This window comes from Atractosteus spatula, chromosome 3 (assembly GCF_055471065.1).
Source record: "Atractosteus spatula isolate fAtrSpa1 chromosome 3, fAtrSpa1.hap1, whole genome shotgun sequence".
Taxonomy (NCBI): domain Eukaryota; kingdom Metazoa; phylum Chordata; class Actinopteri; order Semionotiformes; family Lepisosteidae; genus Atractosteus; species Atractosteus spatula.
In genome coordinates this window covers 59,466,745-59,490,802 of record NC_142708.1, presented here as the reverse complement: position 1 = coordinate 59,490,802, position 24,058 = coordinate 59,466,745, and the positions used below count along the sequence as shown (strand labels likewise).

The 24,058-nt window shown below is 39.5% G+C and overlaps 1 protein-coding gene across 2 annotated transcripts; it reads left to right on the top strand.

The window, feature by feature from the left end:
- Nucleotides 1–954: 954 nt before the first annotated feature.
- On the top strand, nt 955–23,886 carry vldlr (very low density lipoprotein receptor). 2 transcript variants are annotated; one of them, XM_088910608.1, is made up of 20 exons: nt 955–1,298; nt 5,159–5,278; nt 8,005–8,127; nt 8,617–8,739; nt 9,417–9,788; nt 10,059–10,181; nt 10,672–10,794; nt 11,903–12,022; nt 12,781–12,906; nt 13,337–13,508; nt 14,125–14,349; nt 14,571–14,689; nt 15,187–15,326; nt 15,510–15,651; nt 16,231–16,380; nt 18,901–18,966; nt 20,639–20,680; nt 21,221–21,301; nt 21,830–21,999; nt 22,899–23,886. In XM_088910608.1, exons 1-20 carry the CDS (start codon nt 1,232–1,234, stop codon nt 22,932–22,934), a joined length of 2,640 nt encoding a protein of 879 aa, XP_088766734.1. In that variant the 5' UTR covers nt 955–1,231; the 3' UTR covers nt 22,935–23,886. The 2 variants fall into 2 exon arrangements, with proteins under 2 accessions (XP_088766734.1, XP_088766735.1); XM_088910609.1 differs by lacking the exon at nt 18,901–18,966.
- The last annotated feature ends 172 nt before the right edge of the window (nt 23,887–24,058 follow it).

The following is a 24,058-nucleotide window of genomic DNA, read 5'->3' as shown; positions in this document are numbered from 1 at the left end:
CTCTTTAAAAGGTATCAAGAAAATACTTAAAACATATACGTCGACCCTGAGCGGTTCTCTACCATTTTAGACTTTCTGAGTTTTTGTGCAGCTGACGTAATTGTGCCTTCAGGTAATACAAAATTATTGGAAATCGAGAGGGAGGGGGAAAGTTAGTGTCGACACCAATTGAACCTGTTGTGCTGTTTGCACTGCAGGAGCGATCCAGAGTAAATGGAAGACAAGGGGAAGACAAGTTAATAGTAAACCCTTTGGTAAACGCATTTTGCTAGCAAGACTAATTTTTGCTTTACTTTGCAAACAGCTCTGGAAGACTGCACGTCAGATACCCCATTCGATGGCCATCTATTACTATTACTGTAAGATATTGGTGAAAGGATCTGGTAACGACTTTTGATGAATACATATTCTAATGTCCCTCAAGAAACTAAAGTTGCATAATATAAAAAAACCCGTAATGCAGGTTGTCCAGGATTTAACTTCTCTTCGTGACTAATTTAATTACACGTACTTTTAACTTCAGTTTGGATGAGGGTTGTTCATTTTTACTTTCTAGTTGAAGCAGATTTCTGCAGAATCGTTGAATGAATAACTATATTGATAGATGGTGAAAACTATTTTACTGCCTGCATATGGGGATTTCAATGTTTCTATATTATTCCAAATAAAATTCTACACTTTCTATTTATAGAAATATATATTTGAATAAATTGAACCTTTTAGTTACAATTTAATAGAAACCAGACGTATATGAACAGGAAATTCCCGTGTAAATACCATTTTTACCTTAGCGAATACAGTAAATTGGCGTGTAAATCCTTACATTGTTTTTCAATAACACTGTTAGTCCTATTAGCTAAAAGTGTTGATAAGCGGGATACAGAGGTGATTGCGAAAGTTCGCTTTAGAAACAAGGTACAGGCTTGATTTCTAGGCAAGGGAAGGGTTAAATATGGGTAAATGACATGTTGGAAGAGAAAAAAAACCCTTGACTCGACTGGCGCGGTTATTTGCAGCAGGTTCACGCTATCAGTAAATTAGGACATGGATTGCAGCTGTGCTATTACCAGTTTGCGAAAAGGCAGAGACTAAAAATCGTGCGGGCTGAAAAGGGGGTGATACAAGAGAGACGAGAGGGTTTTTACCGTTTGTCCCGCACAGGCATATTTGTATTACAGTATCGGCGCAGGAAGACGAGGCCAGTGCACACCACATAAAGCTATACCACGAAATGGTAACGTCTATTCTGGGTTTTCTAATCCTGGCAATATGTCTACAGCAGTGCGGTTATGTTAAGGGTGAGTACAGTAATGCGAAGTCTGTCGTGTCTGGGATCTAGCTGGTCCTGTATTGTGTAAATAGCGAGAATTGTTTCACAACAGCGTTACTGCGTGTTCGTGAAATCGGCTCTTTTATTCTCTCGTGCTGTGCTTCTGCGCTCAACATGGTCCAAGACAAGGCGGCTATCTTTTTAAATGTAGCTGTTGCGAGGTCTTGCTAATTGTTTGAATTTTACGGGCCTCTGCTGTATAAAAGAGCCCTTATTTAAAATGGATATTAACATTGTCTTTAAAACGAGTGTAGATGTGGGGGGAAAAGATGCGGTTATTAGGGGTCGAGATAAATTGGCTTTTAACTTTGATTTATAAAATCTGTACTGTGTGTTTGTGTGTGTATATATACAGTATACTGTATGTAAGGTGGCCTATACACTGAGAACGTGCATTTTTACAGACTGTTAATGAAACCCTTAATAGGATGATCATAAATTGATTGAATATAAATGCTGATTTAAGACTGTATGATGCATCTATACATGCTCGTAGGATGTTTATGGGTAAAACACCCTTGCACTAGTTTAAAAATGAGATTCCTTCACAACGAAGTAGCGAAAACCTTGATTACCCGTTTACTGAAAAGAAAGCATAGGCAGCGTTTTAAACTGGGCCGAGCCCCTACAGGTTTAACACAATGTTCTTTTATAAAGTGTCGATATCTAGGAAGTAATTTGCCGGTGTAACATGGCATCTGTCCCCCGGCCTCAAAACAGTGCTTATAAAAGGGTGATTGCGTGAAGTGGTAGCATTTTCAACGGCTTTACTTTTGTTTATTGTGGCTTGCCATACTCCAAGCTGTCATTGAATGCAGCTACTTTATCCCATGTAGGGTTTAATGTGGTTATAGCAAGACATGACTTATTACATGCAAGCTGCATTTGATAAATTTTGACTGGGAAGCTTCTCCACAATAATTCTACTCTATTGGAAAGCTGAATTTATTTCGGAGCCTGTAGCTAGAACAGTGAATGGTGCTGGAGAGGACCCGAGTCTCCTTGCATGCTCCGTGTAGGCGGGGAAAGTAGAGAACCGTAGCACGCCGGAGAAAACTGGTCACTTGTCTGAGATACTGTAGAAACCTTTTTCACAACGAGGCTGCGCCGCACAGACTCAGCCCACCGCACGACCTAGGGATTTCACACTGGTTACCTGCAGATAGACAAGCTCGCAAAGCAGGACTAATGAACCCAGAGAAGTGGTGTTTATGTAACACTTGTAGGATGTTTTGTCTGAAGAAAGGTTGACGCAGTTCTTAACCTTTTCTACCTTGGGAACACCTTTTCGAGCGGTTATTGTTGGAATACTCCCAGTTAAAATGTAAATGAGCGAAAACGTAGGGTGCTTTAGGTGCAAATCAAAACTACTGCTGTAGGATAACTTTTAATTCTCATGTTGGTTCTTTGGAGTCGTACTTATTCTTTCTTGCACCTCCCTGGATAGTCTTGGATGGCAGCTGTTACGGTGGTATACGTTTCCGAAGTGTCCAGAGACTGTCTCGTGTTAAAATGCATAATTACAGGGTAGTCTGTAGCCTTAAAAATAATCATGGCTTCCCCCAACTTCACACTAGGACAATAGTGGAGGCGGTTCTATTACCTCCTATTACATTAATTGGGCTAAGGCCCTTTGACCCAATTATAATGTTAACTAGGCTCTTGACAATGTGGGACCAAGGGACAGCAGGGAAGTGACCTTACAATGTAAAGAACATGAGTTTAATATAGTGTGAATGTTAAGTGTAAGGGGTGGGGAAGGTCAATATGAAGTATCCATTTATCTGAATTTTTAATTACTCTTAAACTGTACAACTTGACTTGTGGTATTAATGCCAGCATTAGGGTACAGTTGGAACATTTTGTACTCTAAAAATTACTTGGTAAAATTAAAAACTGCACGAGTGAACACTTTAATGAGTGCGAGATGTTTCTTGATACGTCGTCAGTACCTCTATTGAAAGCATTTTAGCCTGTGATTGACAGCCTCATTTTGCATCTCCGTGAAAGGTCTGTATGGCATGGCTTTTCATGAACGGAAAATACTAGCTAAATGGTTTAATTCGTAGTTTAGTAGCGTGTGTGGGGGGGGTTTTGGTGCAGGTTCATAATGAGGTTAAATGTATTGCACAAAGGGTTTTAATTGTCATTATTTGCATGCTAATCCATATAACTACTCCTCCAAATCACAATGGGTAGTGGGAATCCTATTTTTGGATGTACAAGTTGGCTGTTGTACAGTACCTATTTTCTGCTTGCTCTGTGCTACAGTACAGTATGTCCTCCAGCTCCCACCACTTCCCTCTGCTACAGTGTGAGGTCTAGGGTAGCATCTGAGCCAAGTAGAACACTATTGTATAGTTTGTTGGAAGAAATACTGGATTTTAACCTTGCAGAACTGGAGGTGGGGTCCCTTGGCTTCACTGATTATAATGACTCCTACTGTAAGAGTCATTTATGCCCTTTCTTGAGATGGGAATATACAGAATTTATTGATGAATAACTTCCTAATGATTCAATAAGATGCAGTGTTTTAGACGTCTTATAAGAGGGGTCAATACAGAGGTTTTAAATTGAACTGTTTTAATGGTAGCTTTTTAGTGTTTTTTCATTTAATGTTCGGTTATTTTACCTGCTGTATCAAACATTCATGATACAATTGTTAGGAATCTGTTTTTTTAAATGTCATTCCAGAGTCCCCTTTATATCCAATTTGTTTCAGTAGGAAAAAATGGGCATTGTTTGACTTTGTATGCTGGGCTCTTTTGCCTGCTGGTTGTCATGTGAGGTTTCAGTCTGACCCTGTTTTGACTGAACAAAACCTAATTGTTTCCTTCATTGTACTTTGTGATAATTAATCTGAGCTGTACTTGTATGCTTAGTAGATCTTGGTTGTAGTAAATATAACCTCCCTTGCTCTAGGTTGGTAGGTGTAAAACTGTGAAGGACTGGATTCCTTTTAAGTTTTAACCCGTTCATGCCTGTGCCATAGGAATAGGAGCTTCAGCTTTCCTGGTTGCTGTGTGCATTTTAAATGCATTAACAATCTGCCTCCCAACAGGTGGTTTCCTTGTTAATATGTAACTTCCAAATCACTTTTCAACACTGCATTCTGTTTTCCAGGTTACTCTGTCCAATGTGAAAGCTAGCTAATTATATTGATGCCAATTTGCCATTAACTATTGCTTTCCCCTGGTTGCTTTTTAAGGTCCATTTTGTAATTTGTTGTATTGATTAGGTGGTAGGGCCTATGCCAGTGCACTTGTTGAAGTTAAGCAGTGCAGCTGTCCTTGTGTAATGTCTAAATTTAGGTAGCTCTTTTCTCCACTGGACCTGAATTTCCAAACAAATTCAGTATATGCTGTAGGTGGTCCTGCCAGTTGTCAGGATTTTGATTTAATTGCTTGGTTGTTAAAGATCAAATGCCTCATTCTAAGATGCTTGTACTCTGTGGCCATACCTTAAGTTTCCTCTTTTATTTGGGTTTGGTGAACTATTTTTAACTTCTCTACCTCATCTTTGTAATGATGCTGTGTGGCATTTTGGAATTAATATTCCTGACTCTTATAGTGGATATCCAGACTTTGAAGGAGAGATTAATCTCTTCACTTGGAATGTTCTAGGGTGTTGGAAATGGATGACCAATGATCAAATGCTGCCAGGTTTTGTAAAGTACCGTGAGATACTGAAGCAAGATTAAGCTGTCTGAGATTGTTGCAGGTGGTAGTAAAATCCTTTTCAACCAGGTTTTCCTATATGGTCCAGGTTTTAAATGAAAATGCTTTAAAGACTAAACACTGCCTAAAAGCCTTTCTTTTTTTTTCTCAGGATCAAGAACAGAATGTGAGGCCTCACAGTTTCAATGTGGAAATGGACGCTGTATCCCATCTGTGTGGAAATGTGATGGAGATGAAGACTGTGCTGATGCAAGTGATGAGAATACCTGTGGTGAGAGCTTGTGTTAACCAGGCTTATGCTTTGAATGATCTCCAAGTATATTTGGAAGGCGTAAACTGAAGGGGAAATCCATCTAGTGGTACTGCATAATGTACTGTATCACTCATTTAAACAATGGAGTTCAACAGATTGTTGTAGATGCACAGGAGAAACACCTAAGGGCCTAGTTGCTTGGTGCTAGGAAGCTTTAATGAAAGGCTTGATTTAATGGTGCAATGCTCATGTCCCACCAAATCTAGTCATACTCAACTTTCATAATTGTGTAAATATATTATGCAACTTAAATTCATTAAACAATTTTTGAGCAGTTCTATTGCTCCAAGCCTTGCATAGGTAAACTTCCTGCTTATTTACCATCAATCTGTCATTTCTAATATGGGAATTATGGTACAGCATGACAAATGTATCCCCACTTTGTTTTGGGATAAACTGAATTAGTAATACAATTTTAATGTGAATAAGTACCTGGTTTAAGGTGGCTGTACTCGTGCTCTCCTTAGTTTAACTTGTAGAGAAGGGTCTCAAACTCAATTTGTGCAGGACCTGTCTTCTGGATTTTGTTATAACCTGAGAATTGAATTAAGCAGCCTAATTTAGTTAGGATGTACAGTTGTGCAGTAGATTAAGTACATGTCAATAAATTCATTGATGTGTAAAAGGTCAGAGCCTGATTAACACATTTTATTTGTACATCTACAGCACTAGAGAGGAAATAATTCCTGTAGGTCCCAGTATCTGGCTTAAGGTTTAACAAATACATATTTTTTCCATTGTTCTTGTTTCTTGAAGTGGGAATGTCTTTTAAGGCTCTGTATCAGAGTAGCACAAATACACCAGGCAAATGTTAAATACCACGCACACTTGAAAACAACAGCTGTTGACTCAAAGCATACTGTACATTTCCCCATGCATGCTGCCTGGGGCTGATGGTTTATCCTTCCCTTTGCTTTTTCCAAGACGGTAATGTGATTACTGCTTATTTGCATGCAACTGGCAATCCCAGTCTGAGGGAAGGATCCCCATACTTGCTGTACATTTTCTGGAAATCGCACAAAATGGATTTGAGTGTTCGGTTATCTGAAGACTGAGTTGTTTCTGATCTTCTGGTATAGGGTTCAGTATGAGCTCCTGGGGATTTAAAAAAAGTGGGTGTGAAAAAGCTACTAAAGAACTGTGGCCTTTTAGCAGTAACTTGAGGAACCAGTTCTCATCTGTATAAGGAGGACTGTCTTCTGGAAGGCTGTGTATTGACTCGTGTCACCTGATGGTCCAGTGATTGGGGGTGGGGGGAGAAATCATGTTGGATTAATCGCTAAACCTCATGCAAGATTGGGTTGGGGGTGGGGGGAGGCTCCAGAAGTTAAGAGCCTTTAGAGTTATGCATAAGTTTTTGGAACATTGCATACAGTCCTGAATAGCCTGTTTTGTGAGAAATAAAACAATTTACCATATTATGGGCTGTTGAACTGTGCCCAAAGAACTACTGTTGTAGTGAATGTCAATATGAATAGCCAATTCATAACCTGACTAGCTTCTTATAGCTTCATGATAGGATTAATAAAGCTGAGCTAGTGTGATAAAGACCAGTGTTAAGAACTGATTGTCTTTGCAAATAACCTGGAATTTTGATTGCCATGTGGAAGATTCTATACTTGGAATAGTCAGGTGGTATATGCTGATAGTGGGGAGTAATGAAAGCTCTCTCAGGGCTCTTCTGGGACAGGTTTTTCCCATATTTGTATGCTATCTGGGTCATAGGATGAGTCTGTGAAAAGTGCAGAATGGTTAGAGGAGAAAATACATTTTATAGCAGTTAAGGCCTAATACACAGAACTGGGCCAGGCAGACAAGCAGGGGAAAGGTATAGTCACTACAGTTAGCCAAGCATGAAAACTGAACTGTATTGAATGCTGGCAACAGGATAGCTGAATGTGATCTCTTGGAAGACCTTCAATAAGATTGAACAGCTTTGGTTATTCAGGCACAGAGGAAATAACACTTCATGATGAGGGGACTTGAAAAAATAAATAGTATTTGGATTCTTTAATGGCTGTTTGTTCTGCGGAAAACAATACGCTGTACTGATTTAAATGGGTTTAGCATTGCCCATTCTATTTTTTTAAAAGGTAAAAACCTTGAAGCTGCAGACTGTCCTTATAAAGTACAAGGCTGGAATGTAGTACTATTTGGTAGGTGTGTGGGGGGTGAAGGGCTTCCCTTAAAATTTAGATGTTTCCGTGCCTCTTGGAGAATTTAAAGAGGTGAGGAGGAATGAAATGTGCAGCTCAGGTGATGTGATATGACAGGCAGTATCAGTGCTTCACTAGCTGTGTACAGCAATCTCTTGGTGCAGGCATCATTAATATAGGCCTGTCAGTACAATGTGAGATCACAGCAGCTCTGTTCCAATTGGACAGCTCTGCTTCCTGTGCTCATGTTTGCATCGAAGGGTACAGGGTTAATATTGGCGCATGAGTTATCTAGTATTTTTGTAGTTTTGATAGCCTTACATACTTCTAAAATATGGCTGGCTTTTCATTGAACTGTGTCCTCTAGAATCAGTTTTGTAGTCATGCTTAAACAAACTAGTGCCAGCATTCTAAAATTGGAGTTGTAGACGTGCCCATGATGGCCTGCAACATGTTTGTCTCTGAAAATGTGCTAATCCCTGTTCTAAAAAATATGAAAGCCCTAATCCATTGTGCCCCTTTTTGTAGTGAGGAAGACCTGTGCAGAGGTGGATTTTGTGTGCAAAAATGGCCAATGTGTCCCCAAAAGGTGGCAGTGTGATGGGGAGCCAGACTGTGAAGATGGATCTGATGAGAGCTTAGACATCTGTCGTAAGTTTTTCACCTCAAATGTATTATAAAAGCTCTAGTATTTAAGAGAAACTTGCAAGGACTTGTGATGTTAAGCAAAAATACTGTATTTGTAAATAACCTGTATTCTATTGGGAGTTTTTCTAGAAGATGCTATCTTATGGAACGTGCAAAGTTTTTCCTTGTCAAACCAGAAAAGTTTGCATCGTCTTGCTTTTCCCTCCCTCACCTGTATAGATACCATTCTGATTTTACACTTGCTTTGTACTGAACTTAGATTGGCATCTTGGTCACCTGGAAGTGTTCTGATTTAATAGGATGCCACTGGAATTGCATGAAGTCTGACTCTTAAATGTCATAAGTTAGGAGGGGATTAGGAGGTTCTTTGAACTGGACAACATGGTTTCTAACTTGCATTCTAACTAGTGGGTTAAAGATCCCAGTTTTAAGAAATATCGCCGCAAGTTCATATTTGTTGTAATGGGGAAAATATCTTGCTTATTTTTGTAGATATGCGGACTTGCCGAGTCAATGAGTTTAGCTGTGGCGCTGGATCAACACAGTGCATCCCAGTGACTTGGAAGTGCGATGGAGAAAAAGACTGTGACAATGGGGATGATGAAATTAACTGTGGTCAGTGGTCTTGGTGTTTAATATCTGTGTTTTGTGGCTATGCCAAATGGTGGGCCACTAAATGAGTGAAGGAATTCAAGGCTGTGTAAAGGTTCACGTACGAGTGCCTATATTTAGACAGTTGTAGCAGGAGGTACTATGTGTATTTATAAAGGTCAACGTGGAGAGGCAAGTTTCCTTAGGGGAAGGAGACTGCTGCCTTTTCACATTCACTTTGGCTGTTCTGTTCCTGTTTGCTCGTCTCGGAGTTCCCATTAAAAAGTGAAGATGAAGCATGCTGTACATGTCCAAACCATTGCTCTGCCCTTCTCATGCTTCCCTTTTTTGATTTCTCCCAGATATCTCATCATTCTCTTTGCTTAAAATCTCTTGGTGGTTTGCTGAATGCTGGTTTTCCTAATGTGATTATCAATACAATTCAAATGTAAATAAAGGAGTTATTCAGAAGCTGTATGGCTAGGATTTAATGTTTGAAAGCTTATGCATTCCTATTGTATGCTACAGTGAACCTACATGCTGGGAAAGCAGCTGCAGGCTGTCACCCTGAATTAATTTAATAGCCTCCTAAGACATAACCAGCAGATCTCTGATATGTTCAGCATGCGAATGATCTGCTGAGGGACCGTCAAACCTTCAGCTATGGCCGTGTTAACTGGAAGCCTTTCTCCTTTCTGTAGGCAACATTACTTGTGCCCCTCTGGAGTTCACGTGTGCCAGCGGTCGCTGCATCTCTCGCAACTTCGTCTGCAACGGGGAAGATGACTGCGGGGACAGCAGCGACGAGGTGGGCTGCGCGCCCTCCTCCTGCGGCCCCAGCGAGTTCCAGTGCGGCAACGCCTCCTGCATCCCCGCCAGCTGGGTGTGTGACGAGGACGTGGACTGTCAGGACCAGTCAGACGAGTCTCCGGAGCGCTGTGGCCGCCAGCCCACCCCTCCGGCCAAGTGCCCCAGCAGCGAGGTGCAGTGTGGCTCGGGGGAGTGCATTCACCGCAAGTGGCGCTGTGATGGCGACCCTGACTGCAAGGATGGGAGCGATGAGGCCAACTGTCGTGAGTAGATCCGCCGTTTCAATTGCTACCAACAGTCATTGCTAACTAATATTCTTGCAGTGCTATTTAAAGTGTTTACTGAGGAAAAAGCTCTGTAAAGCCACTTCCCCACTTTATTTCAGGTGTATACAGGGTATATTCTGGTACTCAAGGCTGCATGAGGCTATACTGGTTATATGTAATGGATACCATTAAGTTCATGACTTAAATTCTGATCATGCTTTGGAAACTTAACATGCAAGGCTATAGCACTGGTACATCTGTTTTTAGCTGTTCGAACCTGCCGCCCAGACCAGTTCAAGTGTGACGATGGAAACTGCATCCATGGGAGCCGGCAGTGTAATGGCATTCGGGACTGTGGTGATGGCAGTGATGAAGTCAACTGTAAAAACAGTGAGTAGATACTTCTTGTGAGACATTTTAAAGTGAAGCCAGCAGTATGATTTTGTCAAATGAAAACTTGAAACTGAACATGGAGCAGGTTGGCCTGCCATGTTTTGCTTAATGTTTATCTGGCGTGATGCAAGTCATCTGCAGTCTTAATAGCAACTTGTCCATCAGACACTTCCGTCACTACAATTGGGTGTTTAAAATTAATGCTTGTTAGTTGTCAGTGTGCATTATGACTTCTGAAGAGCACGTTCATCTCTGCAGAAAATGTTTTTTCTGCAGTGCAGTTAAGCTTGTTTTATGAACATCGCACTAAGATCTGCGCCCCTGCTTTACCTTGTATCTATAGATGTAGAGTACAAAGCTATTAATATCGGCAAGTGTAAATCCTGACCATTACCATGAATATTTCATATTGTTAATTTGTGTAACTCTATACTAATGTGATGAAGCACAGTATATTTACTTGACTTTTTACATTTCTCTTCCCTAGTGACCCAGTGTACCGGTCCTGATAAATTTAAGTGCAGGAGTGGAGAATGTATTGAAATGAGCAAAGTCTGTAACAAGAACAGAGACTGCCCAGACTGGAGTGACGAACCTTTGAAAGAATGCAGTACGTAAACAGGAGATTGTTATGGGCTCTTTATTTTGGTTCTTAGACTACAATTTCTCTGTGTAAAGACAGGAATGCATAATAAGGTGTAATATAAATTCAGTGCATGAGCTTTTACAAACTGAATATGTTGCAAAATGAAATTCCATTGCAGTGAAACATTTAACCATTGCTTACCAAGGACCATTCCAATTCTATTCATCAAAACTGTATAATTGGAATTCCTTTAGCTATTATTCTTACCTCCAATTTAATGTCTTGATCTGGCATCCTGTTAAACTGTCCTATTGGATAATGGATAATCATGATGCTCAGATCTAAGGTACAGTACTTAATGTAAAAGTAGATGGCAATTGCAGAAAACTAATGCAGATCAAAGAATTCCCTCCACACATGCATGAACATACTTGTTGGTATGAATGATGTTCTCTATGGCATCATCAGTAGTCTTCTGTCAGATCTGTACAGGATTTAATAAAAATACTGCTGAATCTACTTCCACTCCTAATGCTCTCTGAACCAAAGAAATGGGAGAAAATTGTCACCTCGATTTTGTCCTGAAATTTCAAATGCTGTTGCCAGTGTAGTTTAAAAACCATTGCACAGATGGCATAGATGAACATGATCTGTTTTTCAGCTAGTTTCTTTGGACTGGTCCGATCTGAAGGTGATATCTACTTTAAATCACACTGGTGTCAGCCAGAATCTATTGCTCGAATGAGGCATTATTCTCCTGTTCCTGTGTTTATTGAAATCATGATGTTGGTTTTCAGTTTGTGGATTGTACAACTTTAACTTGCCTTAAATGCCAAGCATTGAGTACCTCATGTTGCTTGAATTTGACTTAAGAACAGTATTATTCCAAGATCACTATTCATTTGAGAAACCTGCTCATGGTGTAAAATAACTTGGCCTATTGGTTTATGAAGTTGTCACTATGTAATTCTGTGTGCTTTTCTTCAATGGGAAACTGTCAATGCTTTGACATTTGGCTAATTAAATTCAAAAGTGAGCTTCTATTGCAGTGCAATTTTCAAATTTTAAAATTTAGGGAAACTTTCTGGGAATCAGATGGGCATTCAAATTCTTGTTTTCTGGGTTCTTTCAGATTTGAATGAATGCTTATTAAACAATGGTGGCTGCTCCCACATCTGCAGAGACCTAGTTATTGGCTATGAATGTGACTGTACTCCTGGGCTGCAACTTATTGACCGTAAAACCTGTGGAGGTAAGTTTTTCATTTACTACTAATTATCAATTTCTCTGTACCTAATGGTCTAAAACATGCAAATGTAAGGTGAAGGACGTCTTGAAGGGTATTTTAAGTAAATGTCTCATTTACCAGTTATGCTTTAATGTTAAATTTGAGGAGTGCAGTAATGAGGACCTGGCATTATATGAAGGTGTGAAAGTGAAATTTTCATACAGCATTTATCTTCAAATTTGAACATTCTCTTACATGTTGCTTTTAAGCTAATTTTTTAAAATAGTTAAACAGCTCTTCTAGCAGTATCTCTAGTTAATCCAGGATTGATTAGTTGCACAGGTCTGTTGGAGTAAAATGTTTAAAATGATTAACTTGGCTTCTCTGCACATCTTGCTTGGGTACCATTTGTTGTATAATGTGTAAACTGAAGATTTAAAGAATTCCCCATTCCTGTTTTTGGAAGTGGTGAGGTATTGGAATGCCAGGTTTGTTGGGGATTTGTGATTTATAATACTGGGTGGGAAGCTGGTGTTGTATCCTTGAACAAGGGACTTGGCTCAAATTGCTCCATAAATGTCCTGCTTTATAAAGACATACTCTCCAAATTGTCATAGTAAATGACCATAAACTTATCCAGCTGAAGAACTGAGAATTGCCCCTTAAATTTGATAAGCAAAGCTTTTGAAACTTGGAGTGACCTGTTTGGAGAGGGCTGGGGAAGGGGGTGAATGAGTACATTTATTTTGCTCATCAAATGCTTCTGATGTGCTTCTTCCCAGATATTGATGAATGCCAGAATCCGGGCATCTGCAGTCAGATATGCATCAACTTAAAAGGAGGATACAAGTGTGAATGTCACGCTGGTTACCAGATGGATCCGCCTACAGGAGTATGCAAAGCAGTAGGCAAGTACTATTATTGTGAAGAACATGGTAATTTACAAATGGTAAAATCACTTGAATACAAATCCAGGTTGGAGTGACGTACTGTATAGCATAAAACCTGGGATTGCTAGGAGTTAAATGGAAGTGGACCTAAGGGACCAGTTTTCTTTCTACCCTGTAGGCAATTTGGCTATACAGGGGAAATGTATGCAAGCAGTAGTAATTGTAGTAGAAATTTTAGTACAAAAACTAAAACCCTCTTGGTAACCTGAATTCAGTTATTGAAAATGCTGTAAAAGTATGAATATTAATGAGAAGAAACATCACACTAGTAGTTCTTCCAGTATATACAGTAGCTGCAATTAGGATGTCCTTAATTTAGATCACGGTTAAACAGTAAGTGTAAACATTTAAATGTTAAATGTTGACTAATTGCAAAAAATCTTTGCAGGCAAGGAGCCATGCCTCATCTTTACCAACCGACGTGACATTAGGAAGATAGGTTTGGAGAGGAGGGAGTACACCCAGATTGTAGAGCAATTAAGGAACACTGTAGCGCTGGATGCAGACTTTTCACAGCAGAGAATATTTTGGGCAGATCTCGGACAAAAAGCAATCTTTAGGTAATTATGCTAACAATTCTCTTTTTTGGCTCAACCTTGTTTTAGTCTTTGTTCCGCTTATTCACTTCTAACCAAAGTCCGATTTTAGCTCCAGTTCTATTTTCAAATCTGTGCTCAACATTCTCCCTCATATTAAAAGCCATGAGTAAACATACAGGATCAGGTGCTGGATTGATCAAAACAGCCTGGAAGGTGGGGTCCAGCATAGTTTTTGAAGCAGTCTTAACCAGAAATGCAGGTTTTCTTCAGAAGTTTCAATTACTTTAATGTTGCTGCTAAAATCGGACTTTTTCTGTTTCTGGAATTTACGTTTTCCAGTTTGACCCTAGAAAAAAGTTCATGCCAAATTGAAGACCAAATCCCATTGATGGTGATTGAGACACCCGCCCCCCCCCCCCCCCCCAGATTTGAGTTGAGATTTGTGGAGGAACATGAAACTGATCTGAAGGATTGCCTTGGTCTTCACTGTGAATTTTGTCAAAGTACAGATGGTACAAACCTAAAGTGACAATTTTTGACCCAACCCCAACTTTTGGGAGAGCTAACATTTTATCCTTGTCTGTTAAAACAGTTTTGTTTTCAAAGTTATACACTTGCTCATGACTTGTCATTTCAGTGCTTTGTTAGACAGACGAGATGAAGCTACTGGTCGTGTGAAGATTATTGAAAATGTGCAAACCCCAGTTGGAATTGCAGTGGACTGGATATATAAAAACCTGTATTGGACTGATCTGGGAGCAAAAACCATCACTGTGGCCAACTTTGATGGCACCAAGAAGAAAGTCCTCTTTGACAGCAGCTTGAAAGAGCCAGCTTCTATAGCTATTGATCCATTGTCTGGGTAATTTTCTTTATGAAATTAGTGGTTCAGTCCATTCACAAATTAAATGCAGTGCAACTTATGAAATCTTGCCACAACAGATGTTCAGTTCAGATGGTGTTATCCTCTGTAGTGTTAAGCCTGTTTCTTAAGTGACGTCTGCTGGGCAAGGTGTTGCAGCTGTCTTCCACCAGTTAATGAGCTGTGTAAACTTAGTGTTGGCATGTTCTTTTCCTTTCTAGGTTTGTGTACTGGTCAGATTGGGGTGAACCAGCAAAAATTGAGAAAGCTGGGATGAATGGGGTTGATAGACAGCTCCTTGTACAGACTGACATTCAGTGGCCCAATGGAATCACTCTTGGTAGGTCACTCCTATACCCCTGTTTCCCCATACCTTAATAGTTAAGTTGGGAACTGTCACTGAAGATGAGTAAAATAAGATCACTTTATTGGCCATATACAATTTCTTGTATTAGGAATTTGGCTTTTTGCATACCCCAACTTTCCCTCCATGAAACATACATGAAGAGAAGCTTGGGGTCAGAGCACAGGGTCAGCCATTTAAATGGTGCCCCTGGAGCAGTTGGGGATAAGGGCCTTGCTTGGGCCCAATGGAGTAGGATTCCTCTGCCAGCCGTGGGATATGAACCGGCAACTTTCCAGCCACAGGTACAGATTCTTAGGCACAGAGCCAGAGTACTGCCCTATCTTTATACCCTCGTGTGGTCCTGTTGGGGATACTCTATTATACAAGAGGTCTACAGTTTTCACGCCTTATTTCTGAGACTTCCTCTTAATTGTGTAGTGATAGAATTGCTTTTCATCTAAGCTATGCTATACATCTTAAATCTTTTCTAGACTTGGTAAAAAACAGACTGTACTGGGTGGACTCCAAACTTCATATGCTTTCCAGTGTGGACCTGAATGGTGAAAACCGCAGAAAAATATTGGAGTCACAGGAATACCTTGCCCATCCATTTGCTCTTGCGGTGTTTGAGGTAAAGGACATTGCTTCTACAAACTTGTATTTATATTAAAACTATTTGCAGAATCTTAATGTAGGTGTTTTGTGCTACTTGGGTACAAATGACTTAAATGTTTGAGATGGACTTTCCAAGAATAGAGAACTTAATGGCTGCAGTTTTAAAGGTTAACATTGTATTTTGTATAATTTCTTGTAGGATCGTGTATTCTGGACAGATGGAGAGAAGGAGGCGATCTATGGAGCAAATAAGTTCACAGGATCAGATGTGATCACCCTTGCCAGCAATCTCAATGAGCCTCAGGACATCATTGTTTATCATGAACTAATACAGCTGTCTGGTTAGTTCTCTTAATGTGCTATATACTCTTCCTGCCTTCAATTCTAGCCTTAGTTTCACCTTTGCTCCACTAGATGTTGCAGTGATTGAGCAACTTAAATGATTTGAATGTTTCTAATTTTAAGGTGGTTTTATGGTGATCCCTACAATATTCAAACTTGTGAATCAGGATTTTATTTGAAGTGTCCTGCAGGTAGAATAGTTTCAGTATTGCTAAGATAACCTTCTGAGAGTCAGTTCCACAATTGGGCAACTGACCTAGTTCATCAGGTTTAAAGGTTCACAAGGCTAAATGACTACATTCTGTCTGCTTCTCCTGGGTAACCGTTTGCAAACTCCAAGGTATAACATTTTGATAGTAAGGTGCAGAGCAGGTTTTCTCAATGCTGGTCTCTGAACTTTTGTTCAGAGAAATGTTTTGGGTTTAATAGGGTCTGTGTAGCATCCATAATGTACTCTCAACGTAGACTGAGGAATGTTGACCATGTTTATGCAATAACTACCAATCAAATTAAAGATCTAGTTAACTGCTTTAACCAGTTACTGATTTATATTTAACTTTTTTCCCCAATTTCTGCAGGTACAAACTGGTGCAATATCAAAGTGCCTAATGGTGGCTGTGCATATCTCTGTCTACCTGCTCCTCAGATAAACATGCACTCTCCAAAGTACACTTGTGTCTGCCCAGCTGGTATGGATCTGGATTCAGACAATCAAAGTTGTAAACCAGGCAAGTAGATGAGTGCAAATACTGATGAACTGTAAAGGCTTAAGCTTTTCAGATCTCAAGGAATCTGGAATGCTTCACCTTTAAGTTGTTCTGGGCATAATGCCAGAGGTATTCACGTTCAGTTTGATTAAATAAAAGCCATTTTGGGCATGCTTCCCATTTGATTGGTAAGCAATGGTTTTCATGCAGTTTATACTTTAGTGTAAAGCAGGTTTGGAAGCAAACCCATCAAGAAGGAATATGCCTATGCTTTGTTTTGTAGGAGCACCTGCCAGTCAATCTGTTAACTTTCTCAACATTTTTAATAGTATAAAAGCATAGCCTTTGCTACATGATTCAAATAGCTTGCTTGGTACTATCCTTTTTGCAAACTTAAACGTGATTCTAAATCCCCTCCAGTTAAAATAGATTTAAAGTCATTTTAATCCTGCAGAGGGACAAAGGTGTTTTTAACTAGTTATTGAATTGCATTTCTTGCTGAACTAAATGAACTGTGACTGTTTAATCATGAAAATGCCCTTTCTTAAGGGCTGAAACCTGACCCAAGTCACGGTAATGTGGGGCACTACCCATGTAAATGCCTTTTTTTGCCCTTGTAATATTCTAGAAAATAACAGGACTTGTTTTGTGTGCTTTAACGGGAGATTTGGATTCATGGTGATGGAACCAGCACACAATGCATAGATCATTTGGCATAAACCTTACACGAGGCATAGTGCTTAGGCCAAAAGGGGTCTTTCTATGATTCTGTGAACACTGGAGATTACCAACTGTCATTTTCTTTAAATGCCAATGATACTTAAAGGTGATTAGGCTGCCAACAAGTAACTCAGATTTCATTACCTCCATGGTGATGACCATAGTAACAGTAGCTTTGAATGTGTTAACCACTTGCCAGTAAAGGAATTGGACATTGTTTGATTAAGGGTAGTCTGGCAGCTTAATCTTCTGTATTGAGGTTTCAGACTCCCTTGAGACAACTTGATTCCTTTTCCTTCAAGCCATTTCTTATGTGACTTAAATAGAATGCATATTCAGCCCTTTACACAGACATGAATTGGCAATAAAAGCAAGTGATGGAAAGCTACATTCAGAAAGGTTATGGTTTAGCGCTAGCCCTCTGTAAAAGCTGTTTAATGGCTGTGAGCTTATTAACTAATGACAATTTTACAAACAACTCGGCAAACTTATAAATTTACCACTAAATTCTTCAAACTCTTCTGTGAAAAGTGTTGTGCTGGGGTTTTTACTTTTACAACCTAAAATTCATATTCAAGCACAGTTTTGCAGATCAGTTTGACTTGCATTGCCAATCTATTTTTTTTTTCCCCTTAGAGCAAATGCCAAATTTCTAGGTAGCCATCTGAAGTTGAGAGCAAGGAAGTTTTGGAATTTGAGAGTTGTACGTGTTGTGATCAGTCTGCCAATGCTGGAGTTGAGGAACTTTGATGGGTTGTTTGAACAGATGTAGCCAAAATTCCCATCTAATGGTTTAATTGAAACAATTTTAAATATTAAGTGGTATAGTTAGGCTTTAATGACCCTGATCAATATCAATTTGGATTAGCCGTTAGTAATTGAAGCTGACCCCCACCTCTATTGACCTCGTGTATTAGAGGGCTTTTCCAGTAGTGATCAACAAAGGGCATGGCTAGGCAACACTGTTGTGCAAGTAATAAGAAAAAGAAGATAAGATCACTTTATTAGCCATATACAATTTCTTGCATTAGGAATTAATCTTTTCACATACCCTGGCTTGCTCTCCATGATACAGACAGACGGAGAGAAGCTTGTGGTCAGATCGCAGGGTTAGCCATTGTACAGTGCCCCTGGAGCAGTTGGGGTTAAGGGCCTTACTCAGGGGCCCAATGGAGTAGGATTCCTCTGCTGGCTGCGGGATTTGAACCGGCAACCTTCCAGCCACAGTACCACTGCTCTGCCTAATATAAAACGTATTCGCACCTTTTAACTACATTGTGTTGTGTACCTACCAGTTTGCATATGTAGGCTTTCTTTACCACACTTAAACATTCTGAATTTTCCCCATATTTGGCATTGGTGTGTGGTTTCAGTTAATTGTGATCTGTATGAGGTTCTTTGCAGCTTGTAATGTTGGTGGTGTACAAATAATTGGCTTTACAATGCCCATTGCAGGATTCCCAGTGTAGAAAATGGTGATAACCTGAACATCGTCTTGACACTCAACCAAAATACTTCTCAAATAAGCATCCCCTTTAGCAAAATGTCTGCAGAGAAACTTGTATTTAGCCATGTTCAGATGGGTGGTGTGAGTTGTCCAGTTTCATGGACTGGTGCAATGAGGGCATCATGCAACGTTCATTGCATGCTGTTTTCCCTCCATATTATGCCAGATAATCATGTTGCTAATATTGTAGTTAACTCCAAAATGTCAAATGCTTTGAGCCCTTTTGGTTTCTTGGTGTGCACAGGTTTTAAAATGCAGTGTACATTGGTTACACCCTTACCAAACCTTTCCTTTATTGCTTTCTTTTACGGCAGCCACATTGTCCACAGGCTTCACAAAGGATGATGTCAAACTAAAGAAATCTCACACTTACCCTGAAGGTAATTGTTGCATCTGGCTGATGCAGCCCTGCACTCTGTTGTGGAACAGAATAACTTTGACCCAAAATAAGATTGGCATTAGTAGCAAAAAATGTTTCCTTTCACGTAGGAAGGACAGATAGGGATGTCTGGTTTCAGATATTGCAGGGAGATGGCACCACCAGTTTTTTCCTTTCAACATTAAGTATCCTTGTGTCATAGTTTTTTAGGTTCTGTAACCAGCCAAACCAAAGCTGCATATTTGTGTGGAAATGAGTCAAAGGACAGTCTCTTAAAGATGCTGAGCAAATATTGCTTTGCTTAGAATATTCCCTTAGCATGTTAGGGTTTCATACAATAAATGGAATCAAGGTGACTAAACTGTGCATTTTAGGAACTATTTAAAAACAAAGCCTAGTCTTGCAGCTAAATTATCTATTACACCATCTGCCAGTGTGATACCATAAGAGTTGAAGTTTAAATTACAAAAGCTTCTTGAATGAAGAGGATTACAATTTTCTCCCAATTCTTTCTCTTGAATGATGAAATTTTTTTAAAACTCTTTTAGTAGTAGTCAAAACTTTAGCTGCATGAGATTCTTGAATTGTCAAACACTTTTAGATGGCAAGCTGTACGTAGTTGTGATGCGACTGGGTTTGTAGATCCCTTGAGCCCATTTGTGATATGACTGTTTTGAAAAAGCTACTAGAAAACCCAAATGCTGTAAGGAAACCTAGAGGAACCTCTAGTATAAACCTAATGCAAGATTATGCCAGCTTTGGGGGGGGGGGGGTGGAAAGCAACATGTACTGGTCTGGTTGCATGAAACAATAACCTGAACTGTTTAGGGATGCTGAAGCTGAATGGTATTCTACAGATGTATTTTTGGGAATGGAGCAGCACTTTTGGGCACATTTGAATACATATTAACGTGGAGACCCCTGGTGGCAATTTTAAGTTGGTTGCTATTCAGCAGATAATCAGTGTGTAGGTGGACACTGAGTATTAGGTGAAAGGTTTTAGTTGGCAGTGAAAACAGCTGTTTCAGGGAATGGGTCTGAATTAATATTCAGTATTGCTTAATGGCAATACTATGAGATGGCTTAAGGTTTTTTGGGGATATGTATTTCTGTAGTACATTGAAAGTTTCCCCAGAATTTCAAAGTATTGCTATAACTGAAAATACTAACTTATCCATTTTACTGTTTGACTTATTTCAATGCATAATGTTGGGGTGGGATGCCTTTTTCCAAGGAGGTAAAATTGCACTTTCATGGAGGTGTTGAAACAAGCTATAGTCTAAAACAATTGTGGGTCAAGTCCATGTAAAAATGGCAGTGACTAGGTTTGTGCTCAAATTCATTGAGATTTGGCAGCCTATTCTTTGCTGGAACAACTTTCCCAACTCATGTTGGAGGCACAAAACTTTCACTTGAAATGAGTTGCAGTTTTTCAATGATCAGTGCAGTTTGCCAATATTCTAGCCAAATAAGCAAAGAATGAAATTGTGTACTGTTTCTTTATGCAATTATCAGGAGTAGAATATGCTTGATCATGGCATAAACCTGGAAGTTTTCAATTGTGAACCAATATGATTTAATCAAATATTGCTTTGGTTGTTTGGAAGCTTTACAGCATCTGAATTAAGCATCAAGTCATTCCCACCTTTTAACAATTTTATTTTTATTTAAAGCTTCTGCATTGCCAAAGGTGAATGCCCATCCAGCTGCTTCAGGTATTGTTCAAGTAACTTTTTTTCCATATTCACTCAGTGCTAGACTCCGCAGAGTGTCTTGTGTAGAAATTGATTTGGCAGTTATTTTCTGCACATTACTGTAAAATTTTCATTCATTCAAAAAGTATATTCTGCTGTTCTCCTTTTAAAACCTTCACATGTTTTATGTCTTGTATGGCATGTACAAGGCTTCCTGTAAGCTCTCTGAAGTTTCAACAAGGCCACTCTGACTATTGGTGGGGGGATGTATATAGCTTCATTATCATTTAAATTTTAGTTTTACAAAATCTAAGATTAATGTATGTTTATGTGGGGTTTTCACTGTACTTTTGACTGTAGTTCACAACCTAAGCATTACATATATAGATTTTTGCCAAAGATCCATTTTGGACAGCCCTCTGCAAAACGGCAGATTTTCCATTTTATGGCTTGCAGCTGAGATGTTATTTCAGGAAAATGAGAGGACCTGTTATTTAGATCCTTGCTGGGAATTCTGGAAAATGTTGGTAGAAGCACTTAACGGCTCTTCTGTGTTTTAAGAGGGGAATGTGAGTACATCAATCCATGAGGTGAACCCTTCTGCAAAGGGATCGGCAGCAGCATGGGCTATCCTCCCAGTGTGTGAGTAAACCCCCCCCCCCCCCCCCCCCCCGTTAACATGGAAAAATACTATTGTGACACTTGCACCTTCTTTCACTTATAGCTGCTCAAGCAGAGATTTCCCTCAATACAAGATGTGAATGATTTTTCCTACATCCTTGGCTTTCACCCAGCTGCCATTAGCAACCTGTATCGTCCTACCACAGACTTATCAACTTGCACTTTATTTTGTAGGCTCATCTGGCGGTGTAAAACTTTTCTAATGCTCTGTGCGCGTATGACTACAGTAAGGTCTTGGACAAACCTGTGCTGATGGCTAGGCAATGACTGCTAGTCTGGCAAGGTGACCCACATATGTTTGCTGAATAAAATGATTGCTCCACATATACAGTATAGCCTGCAAATGACCCAGGAGTCATACTATCACTTTGTAGTTTCCCCTAATTTAACTACAATTACTGAAAAATCAGTAGGAAACCTTGGCCAGATAAGAGGGTCCAGGTAAACCGACAGCATCATCCAGTGTTTTTTTGTTTTTTTTGTTCTCAGTACTGCTGGCAATGGCAGCTGTAGGTGGTTACCTCATGTGGCGGAACTGGCAGCACAAAAACAAGAAAAGCATGAACTTTGACAACCCTGTGTATCTCAAAACAACAGAAGAAGATCTCAACATAGACATCAGCAGGCATGCTTCATCAGTGGGACACACATACCCAGCAGTATGTATTAAACTCCTGCATTTGGCCACTAGTTTTCAAGTCCTACCTGGAAATTGCTTTACCATTTAGTAAAAAAGGGTAGAGTTTCTTCATAGACCACATCTTTGCAGAAAATAGACTATTTTTCTCCATTACTATAGTTGGAACTGAAAAAATGCTGAGTGATTGAATTATGCTACAATTGTTGCATAAATACCATTAAGAAGGTTGAATTTTTATTCTTAATCTGTGCGTCCACCTTGACATATTTTGTAAGTGATTAGTCAGTACAATGACCACAATAGTAAAGTGCATCTGCAGTTTACCAACAGGAACACTTACCATGGCATGATGAGTTTTGCAGAAAATTGTAAGAGCTAGGTTCAATACATTATGTAAAAGGTATTTATTTCACATTTCCTATTAGGACTTCTGCACCTCTTAATTCAATCTGTATTGAAGAAAGCCTTTCATCACTTCTTAATCCTGTTAGCACAGCTACTAAAGCTGAAAACCAGTGCCAAAGGATGTAGAGCTGAATATAATCAATTTCGAAATGTAAATCGGACCAATGTGTACTGTATCTTTGGGTAGTCTCCTGTACTTGTTTGGACACTAGGTTGGGAGAAATATGGCTTCAGTTTCTGAGGGCCTATAGAAATGGGGTTTTAGCATCTTAAGTAACTTGAGACCTTTGAATTTGGGTTTTAAACCAGTCAGGTTTAATACAAGTCCTGTTGAGACTCAAGGACCTGTTTTGTTCTTGTGGTCTAGCCGGACTTTTTTGGAAGTTGTGGGCCTTTTTTGTTACAACAGTACCTAATTAGGGTGAACTACTTAAATGTTTAATTTAAATTCCTGTCCTTGTATATAAACATGGTAAACTTAATTATAACCAAGTTTTTGTTTTTTCCTTGCAGATATCAGTGGTGAATACAGATGATGATTTATCGTAACCTCTTCCTCAGCTCACTTAGTCTTTTTGGAAACCACACCAATGGCTGCTAACTAGCAGATCTACAACCACATGCCTTCTGAAGTGCATTAAGTTGGTTCTGGGTAGGGTGGGGGTGCGTGTTGGGTTTTGTTTATTGGGTGTACAATAATACGTTGTCCTTAATTCCCATACAGGACATGTCCAAGGTATTTCCTTTCAGGGCATGAAGCATTCACATCTAGGGTGACCATATTTCCTTGTAACCATTCCCTTATGCTTTTTCTGGCAAGCAGGGCAAATGTTTGTGGGGGGGGAAAGGTGGATTGCCCAGTACATAAATGAGATTGTCATGTCCAAACTGTATGGAGGACATAGTCACTCTACATTGAACACTAGCCTCAGCTATGAATTGTCTGCTGTAATGCAGCCTAGTTATAGTTCCAGGAGCCTCTGTTTGAGAGTTCAGGGTTAAGTTTCTTTGCAGCCATGTCAAAGACTTCTTCAGTGTGTGTGAATACTTAAGATGCATTTTTTAGGCTATCATGTCTTAAAGATGTAAGCTTTATAATTTTTTAATGGTTTTCTTATAAGCATTACCTCCTGAACCTCTTTATATAGCTCTCTTCCGAGTTGAAAATGAGCTGTATAAGGAAACGTGCTGTAAAGAGACTTGTAAAACAAGAAAACTGTAAATATTCCCAAGAGTAAATCAGGATTCTTAAGCACTTTGATCAACTGTTCCTCTGTAAATAAGATTGTATACATTTGACTGAATCACTTTTTTTGCTATGGTTGGGCATAGTACCAGGGTAGAAGAAAAATGTATTTAAAACTGAAAATTTGTTAAAATATTTTGTATGTTTGTGTGATGTTCCTGTGAACTTTTATAGCAGTGTACAGAGGGGATGAAAAGCTCTGTACCGTGAAGAAAATTTGCAATCACTTCAAATAAAAAAAACAAAACCTTTACAATTTTGCTGTTGTTGAAACCAGCATTCTCACTTATTGCAACTTTTAGTATTGGTTCTCTCTGGTAAGCAGAAACATCTGCTACCCTGCAGGGTTTCCTCGGTAGATTTATGCAGGACCTGTGGTTATGTAGATCACTTATGAATGCTCTCTAAAGGTTGTCGGTTGTAGTCT